At 40.7% G+C, this 20,126-nt stretch overlaps 1 protein-coding gene across 1 annotated transcript in view; it reads left to right on the top strand.

Moving 5' to 3' along the window:
- The first annotated feature begins 6,449 nt into the window (after positions 1–6,449).
- The window catches only part of LAMB4 (laminin subunit beta 4), an 89,929-nt gene continuing 76,252 nt past the window's right edge, over positions 6,450–20,126 (top strand). Inside the window, 5 exon segments of the mRNA XM_064487697.1 lie at positions 6,450–6,483; positions 14,394–14,548; positions 18,381–18,516; positions 19,974–19,994; positions 19,997–20,046. Coding sequence (XP_064343767.1) covers positions 6,450–6,483; positions 14,394–14,548; positions 18,381–18,516; positions 19,974–19,994; positions 19,997–20,046 — 396 coding nt within the window.

Here is a 20,126-nt window from a genome sequence, read left to right as displayed (position 1 = left end):
GTTGCAGTTTGTTGCTGTAGTCCCGATATCAACCCTTAGTCATTGCTTTCTGAAGTTTGGCACCTAAAAGAAGTTAAAGAACGTTTGCTGTGAAGTCGAGCTCTCTTTCCCTCTGTGTACAGGTTGTGTGTGTGTATGTAAATCAAAACCTAAGGCAAGTAACTCACAGATCACCCTTCTTGGCAGGTTTCGGAATACCGCTCATCTTTTCCTCTTCCTCAGGTGCCTCAGGGAGAGCATTTTCTACTTAAGTGACTCCCTTTCAGGTTCAGCCCTGTTTCGCTGCCTGCGCCTCTCAACACGGACTCTCAAATCGGGTGAGTCTCACCTTCTGTCTCACTGCTAAATTGACATTTTTTGGATTAAGTAAGGTGTCAGCAAGTTTAGAATTTGTTGGTCAGGTCGGGGACCACCCTAAAGGATAATCAGTCCTTTTTCAGAACAATAAATGACCAGATAACATTTATACATAAGACATGTATACATAGTACAGTATACAACGGAAGCGATTGATTTCTAGTGCAGAGTGGGGCGCAGCCAATGAGCTGAGCTTTTCCGTTGCTTGAACAGAGCTTCAAACGATGTAGTGTTGAACTGCCCAGTTTTAAGCTGTGTGTTAAGTGACTGTTTATCTTATGGTGATGTAACTTGTGATAACTTAGAGAAAGTTCAGATTCTGTAGAACTCTCTGTGTCTTCAAAATATGCGTATTAATATCCTAGGTAGGTGTAAATAGTAAGTTTAAAGGAAAATGATGTCTGCTGGAATTGAAAGAAAAGTAAGCTTTAGAGCTTTGCATTCCTCACGGTGATGCAATTTAGGTAACCTAGTTGAAATAGCTAAGGATCCCTGATGTCACGGGGAAAAAAATGTGTTACACAAATAAGGGGAAGCTAAGCATAAGAATTCTGTAAGAACTGTTACTTTTCAATGTATAAGATAACCCATTTGCAGTGTGCCGGAAAAGGAATTGAGGACTAACATCAATGTATTTGTTATAATTACCCCCTATGTTAGATTATTACTATACTGTTTGCAAAAGAAAGGAGCAGTAGTTGAAACAGGAGTAGAGAACAGACCTTCCTGTAAAGAAGCTGTTTATCCCACACTATTTGTACCTGTGGGTCGAGGGGCTGGGCAATTTGATATTAAATGCCCCTCATGTCTTCATCCGTTCATTCACATTGTTTTCACACGAAAAAAAGAAGCTCTTGGGTAAGATGCGGGCCTGAGCACAACTTTCAAGTGAAGGCAGATTGAGGTAAAGTTAGTGAACACTAGTAAATTAAAACCAGTTAGCAATGCCAGAAAGTTTGTTACTGTCAGTTTCATAGATTTTACCATTGGTCACAGCACTTCCTCATTTGAAAACCAGCATCGTCCAGCAGCATTCATTCAACAATTACCAGCATGCATCCAGTTCCTTTGTAAATACACTAACAGGCTTTTCATCCAAAGAAAGGGTAACATTATGTTAATTCATCCCGATTACTTGCACAGAGATCACTTCAACTCACCAATGAATTTAGCAAGGAAAAAATTTTCACATAGCCCCTGTGAGACTTCGCAGACATCAGCTCCAGTAAACCAACCAGAAAAACCACCAATTAAATAAATGTATGGCTTGATGAAGGTATGGGTGAGATTATTCCAACACCTGGAATTGGGCTGTATGTGCAGCTGGAGGGGTTATAATGATTCGGTAGGTGATTGCAAATAACAGAACTTCAAAAAGCTGCCGGACTTACTGTAACACTCTTCTAGTTTGGGGCCAGATCACCTCAAATGGGAAACAGAAAACTGGGAGTAAGACGAGGGCTGACTCACGTATGGAAACAAAGGTGGTATGATGGCCCCCGACTAGGGGCACTGAAGCCACCTGCGGGGGTTCAGAGCTCAGCACTATTGATATTTGAGGCTGATAATTCTTTGTTGGGAGCTGGGGGCCCGCCCTGTGCATCGCAGGATATTCATTTAAGCAGCACCCCTGGCCTCTACCCACTAGATGTCAGTAGCATCCCCCTCCTCCGCTGTGACCGCCAGAAATGCTGGCCCACTTTTCTAAATGTTCTCTGTGGGACAAACCCAGTCCGTTGAGAACCACTGCACATGCGAGAAGCAGGCAAGCTGCTATGGGCCTAAGGTTTTTCAGTGTAATTTCAGGGATCAGCCGTAATCTATGTTCACCGAGGAGGAAGGAGGTTGGATTTCAGGAGGTAGAATTGAGTGAGGGGGGCATCCAAGGAGTCAGGTGGTAAGGGGAAGTCCAGAGTCTACTTGCAAGGTGAGACAGTGGAGGCAGAAAATCAGAGGTGATTTCAGTCCCTTTACCACACTTTCATTGGCTTATTTCAGGGAGAGTATTTTTAGTGGCCTGAATTAACCAGAACTACCTCCCTCTGCCTCAGGGATTTCAGCAAGCTAGTTGCAGGATGTTAAACCCCAGTGCTGGCGGTCCGTTGGGGCCACTCCCGTAATTTGGAGGAAGGAAAGCCAGACACCCCAGCCCATTTTCCACCCATCAGCCCACCAGGCCCTGGAGAACCCCGCCCGCAGTGGGACTGCTTCGGGCCACAGGCCACTGCTTCTGACTTGAAAGCTGTGAATCCTTCATAGAATGTGGGTCAGGGTTATTTCACAGAGCACAGTTCTAAGATCAGTTCTAAATGGAGACAAGGACTGGGAATAAATGACCTCCTTCCATGTTTCCTCCAGCTATGATATAAAAAATGTAGAAGTATTGCTGAGAGATTACATCAAGCCCTCTTTCCCTCCCGAGTGCTTCCTGTTACAACATTTAAGTCTTCACACTTAAAGACAGCGCTAGTCTCACACTGGGGCTCTGGAAAGCAATATAAATATATATAAATATATATATTTGGAAATGGGGAGAAAATCAGGAACTAAGAACCAAAGAACAAGGCAGTGGAGGAACAGGCAGGAAAAAGGTCAGAGGCAGGAGACACCCAGGATTCATAATTTATACAGAGATCTTGCAACCCAGGCTGATGTAGCCCCAGCAGGGAGGGGCACCTCCAGGGCACAGCCGAGGCCTTCAAAGAAGGGCAGAGGAGCTGAAGCTAGTAGAATGTCAGTAAGTAAAATCCAAGCTCGAATGCGGTGCATCACTTAATGCCGAGGTCAGAGACTGGCATGTTTTATTTAACCCAAGAAATGAATGAATTTAATGAATTTAAGTCAACAAATGTTTTCACTCTTTTTCTAAGCATTTCTAGGGAAGAAAAGCTGAATGTTTACCTTCAGGGGCTTACAATCTGTTAGGAAGATTTAGACAAAAAAACTTAAAAAAAAAAAGTTTCTACTCTGGGTATGTACACCTAAGAGAAGTGAAAATATACAGCCAAGGGGGAGGGTATAGCTCACGTGGTAAAGCACATGCCTAGCATTCACAAGGTCCTGGGTTCAATCCCTAGTACTGTTCCAACAAAGTGTGTTACAGTTCAGTTGTGACAGCAACCTGGATCCAGGAGAGAGACCAAGCAGCACTCGGAGGGTTGGAGAACTCAGGTTTATTACACCAGCGGGCCCAGAGGAGTTAACACTCCAAGCTCTGGACTCCATCTGTAGGTTTACACAGGCTTTTATAGGCTACCAGTCTAGACTTTTGTAACATTTTGTAACATCATATGCAAATAAAGTTTAACAAAGGTGACTAATTAGGAATAAGCTTTGTAGAAATGGACCATTCAGGAGTGATAGAAACAGACCAATCAGGAGTGAGGGAAATGGACCAATCAGGAGTTATTCAGGGAACCAATAGAATCTTAGGGATAAGTTTTGCTTTCCTAGAAGTAAGACGTTTCAGAGTTTAAAAAGCGAGATAATGCCGCAGGGCCAGGGAACTGAATGGTGCTGGCAGGAGGGTAGTGGCCCTGCCTGGGGATCCTACTGTCTTTTTCATGGGGCTTCTCACTTCAGTACCTCCTCTAAAAATAAATAAATAAACCTAACTACCTGCCCCCCCCCACAAAAAAATAATAAAATAAATTTTAAAAAATACATACATCTATACAAAAATTTGTAGATAAATGTTCATAGCAGCATTATTCATAATAGCCAAAAAGTAGGGGAAAAAAACAAATATCTACAAACTGACAAGTAGATAAACAGAATATGGTATAGCCATATCATGGGATATTATTCAGCATAAAAAAAAATGCAGTACCAATACCTGCTACAGCGTGGATGAACCTTGAAAATATCATGCTAGTTGAAAGAAGCCAGTCACAAAGGACCAGAAATTGTATGATTTATTTTAAGTATGCAGAACAGGCAAATCTACAGAGTAAGAAAGTAGATGAGTAGTTCCCTGGGGCGGCAGGAAGAGGCAGATGAGGGGGTGACTGCCCAAGGGTATGGGATTTCTTGTTGGGGTCGTAGTGGAGAATATATTAAAAACCACTTTAACAATAAGTTTTATGATACGTGAATTATCTCAGCATAGCTACCACCAAAATGTATATATATATATCTATCTATATATATCGAGAGAGAGAAAGAGTATACTTTACGCCTTAAAAAAGATAATAAGAGATACAGAGATAAGACTATCCTGAATCAGAGAGATGAGATGTTTCAGAGGAGAGACCTCATACAAGAAAGAAAGACAATGTTATACACCAGAGATTGACACATTGTGATTGACTGTACTTCAATAAAAAAAAAAAATTTTTTTTAAAAAGAAAACTTTTTTCTATTTTCTCCCTAAAAGCTTCAATTATTTTTTTTCTCTGTTTGCTATGGATTTCATTTTTATTTTTTAATTCTTTTTTTTAAATTGGAGTATAGTCAGTTACAGTGAGTCAATCTCTCGTGTACAGCACAATGTCCCAGTCATACATACGAATACAGATACTCGTTTTCGTATTCTTTTTCATTAAAAGGTTATTACAAGATACCGAATATAGTTACCTGTGTGATACAGAAGAAATTTGGGTTTTTATCTATTTTTATTATAGTACTTAATATTTGCAAGTCTCGAACTCCCAAATTTATCCCTTCCCACCCGTTTTCCCCTCAGTAACCGTAAGATTATTTACTATATCTGTGAGTCTAAAGCTTCTATTCTCAAACCCTCAAGTTTCCAGTCTAAGCAAGTTGGTCCATGGGAATGCTAGGGGGTCCCAAACTTTGCTGCATGTTGGAATCACCTGGAATCTTAAAAATACTGATGGCAAGAGCCCGCCCCTAGGTATTTTGATTTAATTGGTATGAAATGTTACCTGGACAGCAGGATTTTCAAAGTTCCCCAGGCTTTAAAAATTCTCTTAGAATAGAATCCAAGAAGAGAACATGTATAGATGGAAAATTAATGAGTTTTAGGTATCCGTGAGCCATCACTGGCTGTACAGTAGAATCCCCTGGGGAGCATTGTAAACACATTGGCACTTGGGTCCCACCCTCCGGCAATTCTGATTGAATTAGTCTGGGTTGGACCTGAGCCTCTGTAGTTTAAAAAAATCTCCCCACATCCATACAATGAAATATCCTTCAGCCTTAAAGAGGGAGGAGGTGCTGACATATACTATAATCCGTATGCAAACGCACTTTGAAGACATTAGGCTAAGTGAAATAAGCCAGTCACAAAAAGACACCATGTGGTTTTGCTTATATTATGTGCCTAGGGCAGTCAAATGAGGCAGAATGTAGAATGGGGCTTGAGGGGTAGGGGTGACCGGAAGCTCTGGGGTACAGAGTTTCAGTTTTGCAAGCCGAAAAGAGTTCCGGGGGTTGATGATACAACAGAGGAAATGTCCTTAGGACGCTTTAAAATGGTTAAGATGGTAAATCTTGTGTTAGGTGTATTTGATCGTAAAATAAGTAAATATTTTTAAGAGAAGTCATTAAAAAGTCATCTTCCCAGGGGTTTCTCAGATGCAGCCAGGGCTGCGACCTGCTGATCTAAGTGGAGGCCCTCAGCAGCCAGGGGAATGATTGTTAAGCTCTGCGGTTCTGTCCTTCTTGTCCTCACTGTGAAACCGGTGATAATCCGTAAGCGGTTATTACTAAGAGAATTGTGTCCATTCCAGGGCACCGGATCTTTTTCTAGCTCCTCCTCCTCTTCTTTGGGGGCAAGTCCTTCTTGAGCCCCGGTGACTTATTCTTGGAATTTACTTCTTTGTATCATGACTTTTATTATCGCTCGAAGATAATTCTTCAGTATTTTTCTAAATAAAAATGGACAAAGATTAACTATTACATTCTGTGACTTCAAAAAATAGAAAACAAATATTTGTAAAAATTCTGTACACTCTTTATATTTTAAGGAATTGACCACTGTAGATGTTTTGTGTCCCTCAAGCATAAAAACCATCAAATTTTCAAGGCATTTAAAATTGATGGCAATTATTCATTCTATCAGTGACTGACTTTAACGTCTTTTTTTTTTAACCTAGCTGAATTGAATTTCATCATTTCCTGATGAAAGAATGCAATATCAACTGACCTTTTTTTTGTACCTTGGTGAGTATTGTCAAAATCCATTGTCTGCTTGTATTGCATTGTTCTGAAAGATTTAGTAGAAATAGGTTTTAAACAAATCCACCTCTTTTTTCTATATTAATACACATTTGCATGGCTCTTCTGTTGTATAATTGTGTCAAGCAACTAGAAGGTTCCAAACAGGAACCCATAACTCTTTCTATCACTCTTTGAAGAACTATTATCAGCAGCAGATAAAGAAGTAAAGTAAGACACTAAAAAAAAGCAGAATACTTTCAGATTCTTCATTTACAAATATCATGCAATTTAATTTTTAAAGATAGCTCTGCTTTGAATGTAGCACTTGTCCCAGTTATGTGGTCTCATGAATTTATAAGCAAAATTCCCTCTTCTGAATAACCAGCAGCTCTGAGCTAAAAGGCCAAATTCTCCACAACTGCGCGGTCTTTAATAAGCTGAGAATAATTTACATTAGTCATAAAGAAGCTCTTTCCAACAATTACTCTCTTTGATCCTGACATTTCTGTATCTCTAACAGCCCTGCTTTGGGTGAGTGCTAACTAAATTGCTTAGAATCTTCAAAGATTCATGCTGAATTTCTTCATGGCAGCAGACTTGAAGAATCTCCTCTGTTTAACTTTACAATTCCCAAACCCTGAGGCAAATTCCCAGTTAGACTGGCTGCTCCTGGAGAAACAAGGAACAGCTTGAGATGGTAAATGCTCATTTGTTCTCTGCTGAGATTTTTCTGCCTCAGAGGCAGTGGAGCTGGTGGCAGTGGAGACTTCGTATGCTGCAGCCCCCACTCCTGGAGTAGGAAGCTTAGATCTGGTCTCGGAGGGTCAGAGAAGAGTTGTTTTAATCTACATCTGCCTTGGGTGTTCTCTCTGGGGCTAAATCAGTATCCAAAATCAGGAGCAACCACTTCTGATCACGGCAGTTTCTCCCAGCCTTTCCATAGAAAGGATAACTTACTCACATCTTGCCGAAGTTCTAAACCCCTCCACCGAGTCTCAGAGAATCAGGACGGACCTCTCTCTGGAGGGAAGATCTTCAGCACTAAATTAGATCAAGCAGAAAAGGTCTCAGTACAGCCAATCCTGGATTTCCTAACCTAAACTTGACCCTGCTCTAACCCAAATCTCTAGGGTGTTACTGAACTCAGTCCGGCTGCTCACTGCTCAGAATTCAGTACTCGGAGAGAGGCAAGTGTTGGTGGAAAGGAAAGTTGCTTTTAATCAGAATGCCGGCAATCTGGGGAGATGGTAGGCTCGGTGTCCCCTAAACACCATCTCCCAAGTTTCTGCTCAGATATGAAAGTTTTAAAGGGAAAAAGGGAAGTAATCTCCATGGATCCTGGAGAGGGGGTGGAGGAGGGATGGTCAGAGTTGTTGCCCCTTCCACTACATGCAGGTTTCTCGTGCAGGCTTGTCAGCTTCTTGTGATTTTTCCTTAGATGCTGTCTTGTTCACACACTTAGTTCGCAAGAGGACTGAAGGGGAAGTTAGGGAAGAGATCTGGTCATCTGTTAATTGCTTATTTTCCACTTTTACCTCTTTGATCTAGGAAAGAACAACATGTTAGGCAAGGTATTATGTGATCAAAAGATTTGAAAGGTGTGCTAGGGCCAGAGGGTGTGGGTGCCTGGTTTAAGGTTAGTTACAGTATAGCTTTGCTAAAGCGATAAGACAAAAGGAGCTCCCTGCTGAGGGTTGTTTCCTGCAAAGAGCTGCTTACAGAGTTGCCTAAGGTCTCACTCCCAACCAGCTTAACCCCGCATAGCAGCGTGGGCATGTTCTGGTTTATAGTGCGGCCACAGGCATTTATATGAAGACCAAAGCCTATTTAAACCGTCTGTCTTGCATTCTGACCGAGGAAGATAAGGGAAAAGACTCATAAAATGTGCCTTGGCCCCAGGTTTGGGGAACTATGTACAATGTGCATTCTTTACACATTTTCTCACTCATGATGAATAATGTGTGTAACTAAATGTGTGTGTGTGTGTGTGTGTGTGTGTGTGTTTTACAGCCTCTAAACTCTGAAGTGAACTCTAAAGGATATGAAAACATCAGAGGGGAGAGTATAGCTCAAATGGTAAATCTCATGCTCAGCATGCATGAGATCCTGGGTTCAATCCCCAGCACCTCCTCTAAAATAAATAAGTAAATAAATAAACCTAATTACCTCCCCTCCAAAAACTAAAGTATATGAAAACATCACATGTGTTTAAGAAAATTAGAACAATATACAAAATTACTGAGAGATCATATATAATAATGGTTATATCTACAAAATGACCCTTGACCTTACAGAAAATTTACTGTATATTTTCTTTAAATGACTCGCTTTCCTAAATTCATTTTAAATAAGACCCTATCCTCAAGTTGTATGGATGTCATTTGTTGAGCCATACATCGATTTTCTAAAGACAGAAAACATTTATTCTCTGAATCAGTTCCCACCTATTGCTAATGTGATTACCTGGCAGTGGAAGCTTTAATCCAGGAAGGATATTGCTGCATCTGTCCAGGCAGAAAGCTTTAACTACTTAATATTTTCAGCCACTTTTTGCCAAGTATTTTAGATCAGAAGTTCATATTTGCCCTTAGAACATTACACAAATAATAGTTGAATTTCCCTAAGCCCCAGAATACTTTCTTTTCTGAAAAGTACACATCTGATGAAAACAAGTTTGGCCAAGTCAGGTTATAAAAACATGTTCAATCTCTAAGGCAATAACTCCAATAAGAGAATTCAGGATGGAACTTGTCGAAAAGAAGAAATCCCTAGAAGGGAAGTCTGAGCTAATTTGCATGTAGCATTAGCAGAGATTTTATACCTGGCCTTTTTGAAAAAGCTTCCGTCTGTTGGAGTCCAGACTTCACATCAGCTATTTATCCTAGATACCAATTCTAGGGAATAAAAGGAGGTCTGGGTTTGGATTGTTGGGTGAATAAAAAGAAAAATCCATGTTAACCAAGCGAGGATTATTTATTATACAGCAAACTAAAAAAGTTTTGCAGATACTAATATATATAAAATAGATAAATAACAAGTTTATACTGTATAGCTCAGGGAACTATATTCAATATCTTGTAGTGACTTATAATGAAAAAGAATATGAAAAGGACTATATGTATGTTCATGTATGACTGAAGCATTATGCTGTACATCAGAAATTGACACATTGTAAAATGACTATACTTCAATAAAAATATATATGTACAAAAAAAGTGTATGAGGGACCTAACCACATCTCAAAGAAAGAGAAAGAAATGTGTTTGTTTTAGTGAAATAATCTTTGCAGTGAGATTGAAGATGAAAAATTCGCCTATTCAAACTGGCTTTTGGTAACCTGGCGGGAAAGAGACATGATGTATCATATTCTTAGCTGTAGAACTATGATCTGTGTATGTTTAATGCCTGACCATAATCATGAAATGACCAGATTAATAGAATAGGTGTGGGCAACGTGTATACAAGAGAATGAACGTATTTTCAATAGGCTGTATTCAGGGGTGGGACAGGCTGAAGGAAAGTTACCCATCAAATGCAAAACAAGTCTATGAGAAAAATTCTTTGTAATTTTACCACTGAAAAAACTGAGGTGAAACCAAGCTTATTCCACAGTACGGTAATTATTTTTCATTTTAGGCCTATCTCTCCCACCCATCTGCTGAAATCAGGACATGGCGTAAATTTTCACATCTCAAGGGAAAAGTCTATAAGAGCAGCTGGAACAGGTCCTGTGTGTATTATTTTAGAGTGTGGGATTTACGTAATTCACCCTTCAGAGGCTGATGGAGTGATTTTGAGGGGAGAGAGAATTGGTTGGGTTAAAAAATTTTTTTTTGTTTTGAGATCATTGCAGGTTTTCATGTGGTTGTAAGAAATGAGGCAGCAAGATCCCATTTCCCCCAGTTTCCCCCAATGGTAACATCTTGCATGACTGCAGTACAACATCACAACCAGGAAACTGACATTGAAATAGTCCATTAACCTTATTCAGATTTCACCAGTTGTACGTGCATTCATTTGTGTGTGTGTATTTAATTCTATGCAATTTTATATAGAACAGATACAGTTAAGATACAGAACAGTTTCATCACCTAAAAAGATCCTCTTTATACCCACACCCACCTCCCTGCCTTTCTCACCCCTGGCAACCACAAATCTATTCTCCATCTCTAATTTTGTCATTCAAGAAATGGAATTATGCGGTATATAACCTTTTGAGATTGTCTTTACTTAGTGTAATTCCTTTCAGATTCATCCACAGTGTTGCATATCCATGATTTGCTCCTTTTTTTATTGAAGTATAGTCAGTTTACAATGTTGTGTTAATTTCTGGTGTACAGCATAGTGATTCATTTATAAACATATATTCCTTTCATATTCTTTTTCATTATAGACTATTACAAGGTATTGAATATAGTTCCCTGTGCTGGACAGTAGGACCTTATTTATTTTATATATAGTAGTTAGTATCTGCAAATCCCAAACTTCCAATTTGTCCCTCCACCCCCATGCCTTCTCCTCCCTGGTAACCATAAGTTTGTTTTCTGTGTCTGTTCTGTAAGTAAGTTCATGTGTGTCAAGTTATGAAAGCAACCTAAATGTCCATCAACAGATGATTAGATAAAGAAGTTGTGGTATATATGGAATACTATTCCGCCATTAAAAAAAATTCCATTTGCAGCAACATGGATGGACCTAGAGATTGTCATATTAAGTGAAGAAAGCCAGAAAGAGAAAGAAAAATACCATATGATATCACTTATATGTGGAATCTAAAAATGGTACAAATTCTCCTTTTTATTGCTGAGTACTATCCCCCTGTGGCCAGAGAAACTGTGCCATTTAGGAGTCAGGCTAGAATGTGCTTTAGCATGAGGGAGGCCTTTTTTTTTTTTGGTTACTGTTATCTGGGTACTTCAGAGAAGCTACAGCAGAGGATATGGGGGAGGGGTCTGTCCCAGAAACACCCCATAGAGTCCTGCTCGGTTTCAGTGTGGTGTGGATGTACCACACTTTACTTAACCATTCACCCATTGAAGGATATCTGGGTTATTTCCAGTTTGACGCTATCATAAATAAAGAGGCCTTACAGGGTTTTGTGTGAATATAAATTTAAATTTCTCTGGGATAGTTACCTAAGAGTGCAGTGGCTGGGCTGTATGATTATTTAGCCTTATAAGAAGTTGCCATGCTTTTCCCCAGATGGTTGTTCCGTTGTACATTCCTACCAGAGTGTATGAGTAATCCAGTTTCTCCACATTCTCCCCAGCATCTGGAGTTACCACTATTTTTTTTAACCATTCTGATAGGAATGTAGTGCTGTTGTGGCTTTGAGTGGCATTTCTCTAATGGCTAATGATGTTGTTGAACATCTTTGAGGTTCTTCTTTGCCATCTGTCCCTCCCCTTCAGTGAGCTGTCTGTTCAGGCCGTTGGCATTTTCTGATTGAATTGGTTTTTTAATGTTGAGGTTTTTCTTTTTTCCACTTTTGCATCAAATAATTGAATGACAGAATTTTAGTGCTTGGAAGTATCCTAATTCACATAGTCAAACTTCTCTCTCCCAGATGTCTTTACAGAAATTTTTCTCCTAAACATTTATTTTAAAAAATAATAATAACTAGCATTTATTGAGTGTTTACTCTGTGCCAAACACGGTTTTTTTTGTTTTGCATTCTTTTTTATTGAAGTGCAGTTTACAATGTTGTGTCAATTTCTGATGTACAGCACAATGCTTCAGTCATACATACACATGCATATTTTAATGTTGAGTTTTCAGGACTCTTCATATATTCTAGATCAGGAGCTTTGTCAGATATGTGATTTGCAGTTATATTCTCCCAGTCTATAGCTTGCCTTTTTACCTCTTTACAAAGTTTTAAATTTTGATGAGGTCCAATTTACCAATTTTTCCTTTTCTGGGTCATGCTTTTTGTTGCCAATTCTGAAAATGCTTTGCCTAGCCTTAGGTCCCCCAGATTCCGCTCCCCCATGTGTTATAGAAGTTTGATAGCTTTATAGTTTCATATTTTACTTTTAAGTCCATGATCCATTTTTTAATTAATATTTGTGTAAGGTCTGAGGTTTTGGTTCCAGTTAATTTTTTTGCCTGTAGATGTCCAACTGCTCCAGCATTGTTTGTTGAAAAAGCTGTTCTTCCTCCAGAGTTGCCTTTGAACCTCAAAAATCAATTGAGCATATTAGTGTGGGTCTATTTCTGGAGTCTCTGTACCATTAATCCATGGAATAGCCCCCCACCCACACTGTGCTCTGTTGCTTACTGTAGCTGTATAGTAAGCCTCATGTCAAGTAGAGTGACTTTCAGAATTGTATTAGCTATTCTAAGTCCTATGTCTTTCAATCCAGAGGCTTTTTTATTTCTGCAAAATTATCAGTTGCAATCAAGAGAAAACTGGTGCCTAGATTTTGACCTTGAGAATCAAACAGAATTCTAAGCCTTTAATTGAATTTAAATTAATTGAATTTTCTGTTCTGTCCAAATATGCTTTTAAAGGAAGTATAACTATTTCTATAAATAGCCATCGATAAAACATGACAGTGGACTCACTATATTTTTATATGTGCATTTAGCTTTATGTGTATTAATTTTAGAACTTATCCCTATTAAGATTCTACTTTGTTTTATTCAGTCTTCCCAACAATAAACAAATCTATTACTATGTTAAGGGTTACAAATGTGTAACTTGAACATAATGGAGTAAACCCTGCAGGCAAATCATGCAGGCAAGAAATAGTTCTGGTTACCCCACCTACCCCACATTCACATATAGAGATTTAAGAGTTATCTTAACTCAAAAATAAACATTTTTAAAACAATTAGCACTTTTAAAATCATTTTTAAACTGAGATTTAAGGATATTACCTCAGAGGCTACACATGAAAAGTAGAGAATTGAGGTGACAGTTGAGATGAAGTGGTCTTTGCAATACTCTTGTCTCTCCTGCAACCAAAACCCTTCACCACAGATCTGCTGGGCAGCAGGTACCAAGGGCTAAATGTGCCATCAGGCTGGAACTCCGTCTCTCCCTTCCTTTATCCCAAAGAGGCATGATTTGTTCCACGGTATATCTGAAACCAGCAATCCAGGTTATAAAGGGGGTCAATTACATTTACATATTTTAAGAGAAAGTTATTTCCTGAGGATTTCTTAAATTCTCCAGTTGATTTTCTCCAGGTTGGAACAACAGGTGCACGAGGCAGGATTAGGAGTCTCCTTCCTCGTGTCTGTGCATTTGTCTTCGTCGTTTGCCCTAAACTGACATATAGAGAATTCCCAGTAAGTGGAGGCTGTCTCAGGTCAGGTTTCCCAGAAGCAGAGCCTGGGATGAGGATTGGTGTGCAAGTGGTTTATCGAGGAAGTCCTCCAAGGAGGCTGAGATCCCTACAGGAGGCAGGGTTCAACCTCCCACCAGGAGAGCTTCTGAGCGTAAATTGTACCACAGAGTGGATCCCAGCCTGAGGCAATGGCTGTGAAATATGCATCCATCAGTTATTACCTACAGGCTGGGCAGGGTGGAGCCATGAATGCAGATGGTATAACCTCCCAGGCTAAGAGATTTCCATCCGGCTGAAGGCGCCAAGGGCATCCACGACCAAGGTCTTAATGATCACAGAACTGGTATTAAAAATACACAGACTGGCAGGGAGGGTGTAACTCAAGTGGTAGAGTGTGTGCTTAGCACACATGAGGTCCTGGGTTCAATCCCCAGTACCTCCTCTAAAAATGTTAAACCTAATTACCTCCCTCACCCCTGCCAAAATAAAGTAAATAATAAACAAATAAAATATTTAAAAAAAATACACAGACTGAACTCTCCCACTTAACCAGTTGCTTCTTTAAGCCTTCTGCTACCCTTAGACTGCCTCCTGTGTTCTGTTTCTGTCATTTTCAAGGGTTGCTTAGTTACACGGAAGCTCAAGATGACTGCGGTGGACGTGCCTGTCGCCCCGCCATGGGCCATCTCCTGGTGGGTCACAGCGCACAGCTCGAGGCTCCTACCTGCAGGCTGGACGGGGCCCAGAAATACTGCATCCTTAGCCACCTCGAGGTGGGTTGGTTCTTTGTTCACTTGTTGGGACGTCATTTAATCCATGATGTAAATTTTCCCAAATACATCTAGGGCCGTGACGACAACAGTAAAAAGGAGACAGCACACCTTCTCGAACATCTGAGACACAAGTGAGTCAGTTCAATATGTGGGAAACCTTCACTGATGAGAAAATAAGGAAGAGCACCTTCATCTGTTTCTTGTTACCTTTAGAATTAGATAGAAAAGCCTGTTTTTGGTTCAGTCTTTTGGGAGAATTATTATGAAATGTATTGTTCTGCTTGGCTGCCTTCATGACTCCCATGGAGTGGACTTAATTGACTTGTTCATTGAAGATGGAAGCTCCCTCAGGGCCACAAGGCTATTATGCTGAACATGAGTTTTCATTGTCCTGCTTCAGATGGAGATGGAGGGGGTGTAGACTTGGAATTGACTGTAGGCCAGCCTCTTAATGCCACTTGGAAATTGTCTTGTCTAAAGACTATAAAATCCCCATGTGAACATATTTTTGTGTCTTTTGTTCCCTTAAAAGCCAGTTTTATAAAAGGACCAGTTGCTTTACAGTTTCTTTTTTTTTTTTCCTTCTCTGTGCTCTGGAATAAGCATCTGAGGTCATTTGAGTCTCATACCTGCTGAAAAGCCTGAGACAATTAATTACGTCAACCCCTTAAGTGAGAGGATGTGCAAGAAGGAAGTTGGACATAAGCCTAATGTTCGTGGCCCAGGCTTTTCCACGTATTGTTCATTTAAGGCAACTCCTGGACACCTCTGGGAAAGGCTTTGTGTTCTAATTGGTTTCTAGTAAAAGAGGATGATTATAAATAAATGGAGACAATATCTGAGTGCTTAGCACTGGTCTAAGTTTGGAAAGTACTTGTGTAAGAAAGCAAATTCTCTACATGTGCAAGGAAATGACAGTGCAGGAGTTCTGCTCAACTCTGGGTCAAGTGGGACGGAAGGCCCTTCAGGTGGCTTCCCTAAGTCCAGGTCCTCTGGACAAAGAAGTCATTCCTGACTCTAATAGAAATTTTCCAACTCCGGTATCTCCCATGTTGTCCTCACACCATAGGCATTTTCTTATGTTGTCGAGAGCCAATATACGCCGACAATAATTAGAAATTGATGTTCCTGTATTGCAAAGTTATACCAAGAATAGAAACCACTCAAACTTTAGAGTTTCTTTAGTCTAGGGAATCGCAGAAATCTTAAAAATCTTACAGCTGGGGGTAAAAAAATCTCAAAATATCTTCTAGCTGACAAATTGTTACAGGTGGGGCTACAAGCACTAGTTATGTAAGCATTCGTGCGGCATAGAGGATAACTTTTTTTCATCTGTTACCTAACAGAGAGCTCTCAAGTGAGACATTCTTTTCCGAAACTTCAATCCGTTATTGACCCAGAGTGCTCCCCACATTGGGACTCCCACATCTAGTCACCGCAGCTAAGCACCTTCTGTAGCTAGTCCCATCGAAGACTGTTCTTCAAAAATGGATACAGAAGAAAAATGGTGCACAAGCCCTGAAGTGCAACATTTCCCCTAGTGATTTCCATGGAATTATTGGAAATACTTTGAAGTCTTGCCATCTTTCAGTGGAACGATAGGACTTCTGCTGCTCTTTTAGGACAAGTTTGGGGCAGACCTCCTCATACGCTGAATTGGTCCAGCTTGCATTGTTCCTTAATTTCCAAAGAGCATTTTGGTTTTCTTCAAGTATAAGGTGTATGGTAGCCAGTAATTCTAAAAAGATTATATAGATCTCTTGAAAGGCTGGTTTACTTTGACAGATTCTGACTGAAATAGTCATTAAAATTATCATGCATTTGTCCAACAGATTTTATTGAGCATCTGCTATGTGCCAGATGCTATTCTAGGTAGGGGGGTACAGCCATAAACAGTCTTCGCCCTCATTCAGCTTATTGTCTAAATGTTACCAGAGAGAAGGTTCTTGTCTCGTGCAGGAAAGAATTCAAAAGTGAGGCATAATAAAGTGAAAGCAAGTTTATGTGGAGAGATACACATTCTATAGACAGGAGGCAGTCCGTCTCAGAAGGGAGAGTGGCCCCAAGGCCTGGGCATGATTATTTTCTATAGGCTGGGTAATTTCATGGGCTAACAAGTGGGAGGATTATTCCAACTGTAGTGGGGAAGGGGCAGGGATTTCCAGGAACTGGGCTCCTGCCCACTTTTTGACCTTTTATGGTCAGCCTGGGAACTGTCATGGCCCCTGTGGGTGTGTCATTTAGCATGCTAATGTATCACAATGAGTGTATAATGAGGCTCAAGGTCTACCGGAAGTCAACTCTTCTGCCATCTTGGGCCTAGTTGGTTCTAACCAGTTTATGTCCTATTCTCAATGGCTGTGTCATTCTTTTAGTGGTTGTACCCTGCCCCTTCCCTCCTGTCTCATGATGATGGAAACCGATAGTAATCCAACAAATATATGCTATACTCTCAAGTAGTGATAAAGACTTAGAAAATATTCTAAAGCAGGGCAAGGGATGGAGAGAGGCAGAAGTCCAGAGGGTGGGGAGATGGTGCTATTTTGTTTTTCTTTTTTAAAGAAAGACCTATTTTCAAAAACTTTTTTGGTATGTTTGAGGGGGGTGATTAGGTTTTTTTGTTATTGTTAATGGAGGTACTGGGGATTGAACCCAGGGCCTCATGCATGCTAAGCACTCACTCTAGCAGTGATGGTATTTTGGATAGGAGTCAAAGGAAGTCTCTGAGGTGATGGCATTTAAGCTGAGACCCGAGAGAAGGGAATAAGCAAGAGAGAAGATCATTTGGTGGAAGGGTTGTCGGGGGGAGTGGAGAACAGCTTGTGTTAAGACTTTGAAGTTGGAGAGGCCTTGGTGAGCTGGAGGACGAGAAAGAAGTACACATGGCTAAGCTGAGTGAACTAAGGGAAGACACACAGAGGAAAAGGCAAAGAGGTGGCCCTGGTCAGATCACGTGGGCCCTTGTAAGCCGTGGTCAGACATAAAGTCACACAGCGTTCACTGAGTACCTACCAGCACATTGGCTGCTGTAGGCAGTTTCCAGCATGGAGGGTTGTAATAAGCTTCCTGGAGGCTTTGCAAAACTGCTCCTCTGGAGTCCCACAAGTATTAGCCAGGAACAACCGTGCAGACCACTGGCTGCCCTTTGGAAACCCAGTGATTTCCTTAGGGATTTTAAGCAAATACAGCTACAAGTGGATACATTAAGTTAAGCAAACTCGAAGGCCAATCTTGACTGTCAGAACCGTTGAAAATCCATGCCAACCAAAACTAGTTCCAAGTCACTAAGACCTTCTGGTCTGCAAAACAAGAGGGTGGGTCTCTCTGTTGTGAGTTGAATGAAAAATCTTTTATAGAATCCACATGTGTGACGTAAAGTTTTTGGTCCTGGAAGCTTTTATGCCAAAAATTAGGTCTGAGAGAGAAAGGATGATGGATGGTGGCCAGTTGTTTTCATTAATTTCATACTAATTGTTCATTTTTTTTAACTAAAGGAAGCAAGTCCAACTCCAGAGTATATCCTAATTATTTTTCTATGGTTTAAAATAACCTCCAGATCATCTGCCTCTTACATGAGAAAAATGATTAATCCTGCATAAATTTGCATTTTTGCCCCAAGTGTATACATTTATACAATTTTGAGGTCATATTTTAATTTTGTTATTGTATTTAAGCACCTATTGATGGAAAAATTGATGTCTGTTATTTCCCCTGCTTTTTATTTTTAGCCAGATTGAGTGACAAATATAGTAAGTACAGCTTGTTTTTAAATTCAGATCAACAATAAGTAATGACGATCCCTTATTTTTAATTTTAATGATGTGTTTTCCAGGGGGAACAAAAATGCTTCATCTGTGACTCCAGGTTTCCATACGATCCTCGCTCCCACTCCAGCAGCCACACCACTGAGAATGTAATTCCAAGTTTTGAACCAGACCGAGAAAAGACATGGTGGCAATCTGAAAACGGTACGAGTTAGTTCCTCTCCAATTGTTTGTTTTCCGTATTTTTAAGAAGGCATCTTTCTCTCTGTGTGGCGTTAGCCATATCACAGCAAGGAGTCATACTGAAATGGAATAATATCCACCAAGAAGTTGAAACTGTCTAAGAACCAAATTTAATTCTCATCTTAAGAAAGATTGTTTTCCTCTCGAGAAATCAAAGTATTTTTTAAGCACGTAACTCAGAATGTTTCACTCTTTATATGTAGGGGAAGAAAATATTGCTGCATCCTTTGCTTCTTTGCAAAAAAAAGAAGAAGAAGGAAGTTTATGAAGTGTTGGTAAATTAAGCCTAATATAAAACACACAGATGTAAACAAATAATAATGCCAGGGGAAGTCTGAGAGTTCACACCGCGTGCTTTTTCCTTCTTCAGTATATGAAGGGGGAGAGAGAAAGGACATTTCATTTCTTGCCACAAGCCAAAGACTTTAATATAAAAATTGAATTAAACGGCTCGCTGGCTACTGACTCCAGTTCTTTCCTTCCTGGATGTGTGCCCTTCTCTGTTCACAGACAGTTGTGATATTGAACCGCACCCTGGCCCTGACCGTCCCTATTCCCCAGCTGCCACCAGAAGTTTGGACCTGATCAGGGATGGCTTATTACCCGCCCAGCCTTGGGCCTTGCGTGTTTAAGGAGCAGGTTCACTCTCAGTGGGCCCTCCTCAGCACCGGTCCGGAACCCTTAACCCCCCCAGAGTGAGTCCCTTTGCCACGTGTGTTGTATGTTGCACTTTGGGCTACGATCCCTCTATTCTCCTTGGATGCCTCCACCTGTTTCCCTTAGAGGACCCCAGACCATGAGAGGGCAGTGTGGGAACCATCCTGGTAGGTTAGATCATGGAGGACAAGCATAGTACAAGGCTGTTTCTCTGTGTCATCCATCGGACAGGTACGTGATTGGTGGCCACAGAGGAGCCCTTTCCACCTAACCCTAACCTCAGTCCCGGGGGAGTGGTCCAAGCTGTGTTATATGCTAAGTGACAAGAAAACTAGTTCAAACAATTGTTTGCAGCTGTTGGAAGAAAAGGGTGTGTTGATGCTTGCCGTGCTCTGGCTTGCTGGCTCACGTTTATGTGGAGTCAAGATTTGAGGTCAGGGAAATGAGCCCTCCCTTTCCACCTATAGGGAACGTCCCAAAACTCCCTCGGTGGTTTGTAGTACTGCCACGCAGTGGTCGTGTGTGTTGCCTCCAAAACGCGGATGTGGGCACCATTGGGAAAACCTGTATCGCCCTCCCGTAGACCTCCTCCTGGGCATGGACGGCGTAGGAGAACCTCTCCAACAGCCTAGGCAAGAGTGCTGATCACCAGCTGTGTGATTTCAAAGGGTTTTATTATAGACAAGTCACAGTGAGGGGTTAGCACGATAAACAGGGATCTCTCAGATCACTGATTTTCTTCTTTCTGGATTTTCCTTTAGGTCTTGATCATGTCAGCATCCGATGGACCTAGAGGCGTTATTTCAGTTCAGTCACCTTGTTCTGACCTTTAAGGTACAGATGTGTAGGTTTGCTGCCCCCTTATCTACTTACCAAATGCCTGGCTTCCCTGGAATTCTGCTTCCTTGCTTCCC

Source organism: Camelus dromedarius, chromosome 7, assembly GCF_036321535.1.
Source record: "Camelus dromedarius isolate mCamDro1 chromosome 7, mCamDro1.pat, whole genome shotgun sequence".
NCBI lineage: Eukaryota > Metazoa > Chordata > Mammalia > Artiodactyla > Camelidae > Camelus > Camelus dromedarius.
This window is presented reverse-complemented; position numbering and strand designations above follow the sequence as displayed.